Source organism: Pyxicephalus adspersus, chromosome 3 (genome assembly GCF_032062135.1).
Source record: "Pyxicephalus adspersus chromosome 3, UCB_Pads_2.0, whole genome shotgun sequence".
In the NCBI taxonomy this organism is placed as follows: domain Eukaryota; kingdom Metazoa; phylum Chordata; class Amphibia; order Anura; family Pyxicephalidae; genus Pyxicephalus; species Pyxicephalus adspersus.
The window spans coordinates 136,318,825-136,326,166 of NC_092860.1; the positions used below are offsets into that span (position 1 = coordinate 136,318,825).

Genomic DNA, 7,342 nt, shown 5'->3' on the forward strand with positions numbered 1-7,342 from the left:
CTAATTGCTTTTATTAAAATAATGGACCTGTTCTGACTTACATACAAATTCAACTTAAGAACAAACCTACAGTCCCTATCTCGTATGTAACCCGGGGACTACCTCTTTATCATTTTATATCATAAACACAAAGACAATGAGTCCTCCAAGCACATCACCAACGGTGTGAATTATTTGTTCAATTTTTTTGTGCTCAAAACTCTATATCAAGTGTCATATTACTAGATGAGACAGACTCTCACCTCTAGTTCCACCTAACAGAAAGGCAATACATGCTTAAATATAATTCCCTTGGGATAACCTAATGCTCAGAATAGATGAATACACATATATCAACAGCCTTTGCTACAGGTGTGGCAATTTGCACCCAAGATGCTTGGGTGCTGTTGGTTTGTCATTTTGCATTGTCTTACAGTAAACCTGTGCTTTTTCCATGCAAGGCAAAGTAACAAGATAAAAGTAATGCAGGCCCTGGCAGAGAATATACTAAACATTTTTTTTTACTTGTCTGTTACCTAGAACAATGAGCCTAATTTACTAAAGATCTGCAAACCCCACCTTCTAGATTGTAAGCTCTTCTGGGCAGGGTCTTCTCCTCCTCCTGTGTCACTGTCTGTATTCGTCTGTCATTTGCAACCCCTATTTAATGTACAGCGTTGCGTAATTTTTTTGGCACTATATAAGTTCTGTTTATTGATAATATTAATAATAGTAATAATAATAATAATAATAATAATAAAGACTGGAGAAAATGGAAGAACCAGCAAGCTTAGATTTCTTAGAAATTATTTGATATTAGTTGACAGATTTTTTCAACCATGGACCAGATCTATTTCAGGTTTGCTGCATCACCCTGGACCAAATCCATTTCAGGTTTGCTGGATCTACCAAGTTCTCCCATGGTATATCTATCTTCTCTAGTCTTGAAGAGCTGTAATAAATCAGTCCCAATGGACTCACCTGTGCGGTCAGACAATATGAATTTCGTGTTCTTTTATAACTGGAAGGACAGCAGGGAAGTGAAGGGATAGGAAGTATTGTGTATACAGGGAGGGGGAATGCAGACTTGAGGTTTTGCAATAAATTGACAAGGACTGGCTTGTTTTTAGGTAGTCACTCCATTATCTAGAGTACGGTGTCATTACTATACATCTTACCAAAGGACTAAAAGTACTATTTTACCTCTGCAGGTTCATGGAAGCACTGGTCATAAAACCAGCAGGGTATGGTGACGATATGGTGAACTTTACCTTGACTTCAGTTTTTACTTCCACTGTATATAAACTACAGTGGTACCTAGGTCGACTTTGGAATAAGTCCAACTTGGTATAAATTCTGTTTAGACACGAAAAATTTTGCTTGGTATACAACCCCATCAATGTATAATATGCCAATAACAATAGGATTTATTTTATGGGAACTGATTAATCATTTACCTTTTATTTCTTATGGGAAAAATTTGTTGGGTATAAGTCCTGTTTAGTAAAAGTCCAAGAGTCTGGAACGGATTAAGGACTTATGCCAAGGTACCACTGTATACCTTATCGGAATCCAATAAAACCACATAAGGCAGCATAAACGGTAGATGCCATGAACTAGAATGTACCGATTTATGGTTCTTCTGTGATGTTAACTGGATGGAAAAAAAACTTTTAAAGGTAACAGGTCTGGAGGAGACTGTGGATTAGTCTGAGGAAGCCGACTTATACATGCTGGTCTTTGGATGCCATGACCCTCAGCAGGCAATCTATTGGGGATGTGTTGGTCTTGCTTTTTGTACCTGCCACATATAAAATGTATTTTATCTGATTTTATTGGACACAATTGTAACTCAGGTGCAGCTACCTGACAAGACACAGACAAATCATGTGCCACACTCCTTGGATGGATTCACAAGGATGAATATTTATACTGTGAGAGCTCTATAAAAAAAAAAAATGATTGTATATTGTTTGCCATGTTTTTTTTTTTTTTTTTGGAGATACATGTAAAACAACATATTGTACGTAATTGTATCAATCTATAATAATCTTTACAAAAAGTGATTTCTTTGTAATAAAGATGTACTGTGCATGAGGACCACAATTTTGTATATTATATATACAGTTATCACTTTTGAACTTTGCAGTGCTGCACAGTCCTTGTGCGTTACTGTTAAGTAAACATAGTTTTTATCTGTCTATAAAGTTTCTCAGTTGTATGACTAATTTAAATCATTCCCTGCTTTGTGGTCATTAAAATGTACTGTATGTTTGGACAAAATAATAACACAATAAAATAAAAACTATGTAATACATCTACGCATTAAATGCAAGTTTCTCTATGGTTTGTTTCTTTGAAAGTACAAAAACACCAAAACAATACCAGTAATTCATGTTAGAAATGCAGCATCAGTGTCTAATTTCCTGTAGTGTGCTGACAGCACAGCGGGTCTGATTTATTAAAGGTCTCCAAGGCTTCTGCACGATCCGGAATGGATTTCTTCAAAGGTACCGGTATTTGCTAGCAAATTTTTTGAGTCCTGTACCAGATCCATTCCAGATTTGCTGGATCACCCCAATTCACTGATAAAAGTGTATCCTCTCCAGCCTTGGAAAGCTTTAATAAATCAGATCCATTGCCTCTGCTGAACTGAAATCCAGAACAGTGTTGTCAGCTGTATCTGTGGATGGAATACAGAACACCTCCTTGCCTCCTCCTCATAACACAATGGGCAGATATTTTGTAGTGTACATAGATGTAGATAGCAATATATTGCTTGGGATTTTATTGAAACAGAACATTAATTTTCAGCTTACTATATGAAGTTGGCAGCCCACTTCAGACTTCTCCAGGTATTTTTCAGGTCATTGTTGTCTACATACATATTATTTTAACAGAAGCCACATACTGGAGCATGTAGTGGTTAGGTTAGATGGTAGGGATGCCCCCACAACATTCTGTTTCCATCTGATTTTTCTTGTCTTCCGGTTAATATTCTTGCCTATGCCATACCTTCTTTGCATTCCTATACTCTGTATCACAGCTCTCTATCTTCTGTATTACCCTGCCTTGTATATCAGGGTCTTTTGGGCTCTGCTTATGTCCTGCTGTTTAATCATTTCATGCTTTGCTTCATCTTGATTTCTCTGTATTCTCTAACTTGTGCTAATTTGCCCCTTGTAAATCCATCACTTTCCCATGACCCTGGTTTTGGCACCCTTTCCTATCACAGGTACAGAAAGACAACTAATGATCATTAAAAGTCTTTGGGGCTTCTGAAAGAAAAACTTTACATGAAAGAAGGATGGTATAAGCCGAAGGACAAACCCAGTGTAATACCCATTCTATGGTCCATCACTGGCCATCAGGCTCATAATACATGTCACGTTTTGGACAAATAGTTGCCATACACTAATCAATATTTTCAACAGATTAGATTTAAACTGAATTAAAGAAAAATGTAATAAAACTAGGAATATTCTCATTCTTTTGTTGATTGAGTGGGTTGAAATGTGTTGGGTGGCAGGGAGAGTGGAGGGCGATCAAGGACTTCATAGCTTTATACTGCATTGAACAGTAAAAACTAGTGGTGGGAATTCTGTAACATACAATAAAATACAGAGGGGTAACACTTTCTTATATCCATCAGCTGTATTATTCTGATCAATAATCCACAAGATATCAAGTAGTGCAGATATTGATCATTTACCCAATCATGCATCAGCCAAAATTCCTGTTGTCTATCCCATCATGGTAGTTCACCATCTCCCACCCTGGTCAGTCTGCCTTCCTGCTGCCCGGGTTCAATAATGATGGTCCCAGTCTTTACAGAGCCTGCCTGCCTGGCTGCCACCTATTACATTTACCAGCCCTACAAACACAGTTCTCACCTTAAAACACAGCTTCAAATATCACCAATTCATGTCATGTGGCAGCTGTATTTATCGTAGTTTGTAGAACCTAATAATGTTCGCCTCTTCCAGGCAGCCCCTGTCCCTCTACATCCCTTCTCTATTAACACAACTGATTTGTACATGAAATGCTACCAGACCATTTTCTGCACCCTTCTCTGGTGTTTACAGTGACCTTTCAAAGTTTAGAAAGCTCCGGGGTTTGTTAGTCATTTTATTCTTCATGTAAGTTCACACTGAGCAATGACTCAGAATGCTCCATAATACTGTGCCAAGCTACGAAGGCTTTGTAAGAACTGTTGGGGAGATTCAATCTTTCTGTTTGTCCTGTTGACTTCTGTTATTGAGACTGAAAAGGAGAGAAAATGCAAAATGTGGGAAATCTTTTAGTGGAGATAACTGTCCACGAGGGCAATTCTCTCACTTTAACTATTTTCTACTATCCAAAACAAATCTGGCATTAGATAATAATAATCTAAATATATTAAGCCTTCCATTTCCTCTGCAATACATTCCTACATTTACAATTGACCTATATAGCAAAGGTTGGGTCACTTTAAAGCACCCTGTCACTAGATACATTTTTATGGTATGCCATTGCTGTAAAAGATGAATGTAAATACATTACCACTTCCCATTTCACCCCCATCTGATCCTTAGATCTCCCTGTGAAATCCACAGGGAATCCTACACTTCCATGAGGGCTGATATTCCATATCTAACTTATTTCTCCCTCTAACCTTCACCCATTACAAGTGACAACAGTGTGGTTTATCTGAGCACAAGGAACCCAGGAGATCATCACTCCCTGCAGATTTCACGTTAGGATTTCTCAATATTGGAACCTCAATTGTTGGTCTAGGCTATATGAAGGCTGCCACTGCTGAACCACCTTTTGAAAAAAAAAAACAGTTCCCGGAGTGTAATTTTGGTCCATTTCATTTTAAAAGTTTGAGTGGAAGATCTGAGGTTATTAAACTTTTTGAATTTGGATACTTATCCCAGCTGATTTAGAAAGGCAACTAGCATTTTCACAATGTAGGCAGCAGCTTTTCTTTTAAGCATTAGTGACACTGCGGACTAAATAGACTATGGCAAAAATGTTATTCTGCATGTGAACGTGGCTCACCTTTTCTTCTGCATGTTTCACAACTCCCTCTGCCTCTTGGCTGGCCTCCTTCTGCTGCCGGTACTGAGACTCCATCTGTTTCTTGGTGTCCAAATTGCATTCTGCTGTCAAAGCAACCATTTTTCTATGATGTTCCTCTTGTATTTTTTTCTCAAGGTCGCTCCACTGACCGCTCATGACAGAACTTATTTTCTTTTCCTCTAGTGGGTAGAGGGTCCCAGCCCCTGTCATTTCTTTCAGCAGAATCCCAGTCACATCTTTGCAGACCTGAATCCGACACACTTCTAAACACGCATCTGCCTGGGTCAGATTAGCAATTTCTGAGCTACACGGAGACAGAAAAATATACAGACTTTCCAGAGTTACTGCAGAATAGAGATAATATTATACAGTATTAGCACTGACATATCTAATGATAGGTAATAATGCCTGTTGCTTTGCATGATGATATTGCACATGACTACCAACATTTTATTCTTATAGTAAGAAGCAGTACAGGTTTAGAGTTTCACATTGATAGGTAATCAAATGCACCTCTATCCCAAATCAAAAGGATATTTATTGAAAACAGACATTTGGTTCCATTCAGATTTTCTTTCTCATAGTGAAGAATAAACCAGAATATATATTACAATCTAAGTGTCCAAAGGCACAACAACCTATCAAATAAACCAGTGCAAACCAAAAAATACCCCATGTGATATTTCACTATCTGTATGTATCTGTAACAGCAGTTGTATGCCAATACATATTACACATATACCAATGTTATATATTCACCTGCATACACCAATTGTCAGCACACATACACACTGCCAAGCCTTTACTGGTGGTATCAGAATTAGGCATTTACATTCTTTTCTCTCATGTTTGGCAGACCACATTAATATATTTTCTCCTTGTGCAATATATGTTGGTATGTCACTGCGGATATCTTGTTCTTCTATTTGGACAAAAGTGATCATCATCTCCTGTTCCTCAAACAACTCAAAAATGTTGGGCTTTCCAAAACTTTCTGAACAGCAAGAAAGAATCTCCCCAGAGTGAACACAGACAACCACAAAAATTAAAATGTAGGGGCTATAACCATTCCTCATTCTATACAATGTAGAAAAATACATTTCGAATTTTATGCACTTTTTGGTACACTATTTGCACCTAACTGCATCTAACTGCAGTGAAAGCTCACCAAAGGGAAAAAGGGAAAAAATGTGATTAAAGAAGGAACATTTTCACCTGAAAAAAGATTGTTATGTATGTGCAGGTTCTTAAGATTGCCAAAGTTATTGCAAAATGTAGGCTAAGCAATTATGCAGAATATGGGAAAACTTTTTTTTTTTTTTTTAAGAAACATGGCAAACTGGATTACATGGGCAGCCTATACATGAATGATATACTACCAAATATTTCCCCCCAACAGCAACATTATCACCAAAAAAGTTTATATTTTTGTGGATTTTCAGTATTATTTGCTTCTATTGATCAATGTTTCATCCTAGGCCTTGAGTGTGCACATTATTTTTAATATCTGTCCTTAGCCATGCATGCTTGGATCACATGCATCATTGTATATGATGATAGAACTATGGCTAGAAGAGCATGAAAACATACTGATGTCAATCTTATAATTTAAACACTTCTAGTGAACAAAAAGGAATTTCTTCGTCCTTAGAAAATGGCCATCAAGGGTATTTTCCAGCACCAGGTCTGGCCAAGTGACAACCACCTTAAGTTACTTTTACTGATAAATCTCTCTGACACATTCCACAATCAACATTCAGCACACATAAAAAGAAATATTTTCTGATACAAGACAGATTTTTATCTCTAGCACAATCTATCCATCTTGTCAGAAAACAGAGAACATATTAACACACAACATGATAAAGAGCCGGAGAAGCAAGACAGCTGTATGATCACAGGACAACTGAGAACAGCATGGCACTAAAGGTTCATCTGATGAAGTTAGCTGCCATGCCCATCACTGTCACTCAGAATGATCCAATTCAACTCATACAACTGCAGCCCTCAGATTCATCATCTGCCAGCGTTCCATCACACTCTATTCTGTTACACTAGGGTGAGCACAGACAAAGTATGAAGGAAATAAAAATATTGGCCTAAACTTAACCTTTCCTATGGAACTCTACCTTCAAAAGGCAGACTCCTAGGAAGTCAATAGGTAGATCGCTTTTTTGTTGCCAACTGCCCCTTTCATTGTCAATGGTGCATGTGTGCTACAAGAAAGCATGCAGTAAGCACCGTTTCTGAGTCATTAAAGGAGGGGAAGACATATACCACCATCAGTCAGTGTCTTCCC

General features: G+C 37.7%; 1 protein-coding gene across 1 annotated transcript in view; it reads right to left on the bottom strand.

Annotated features, from left to right (window-relative positions):
* EVC2 (EvC ciliary complex subunit 2) overlaps window positions 1-7,342 on the bottom strand; it is a gene marked incomplete in the record, with an annotated part of 82,895 nt that overhangs the window by 37,470 nt on the left and 38,083 nt on the right. Inside the window, 1 exon segment of the mRNA XM_072406454.1 lies at window positions 5,023-5,347. Coding sequence (XP_072262555.1) covers window positions 5,023-5,347 — 325 coding nt within the window.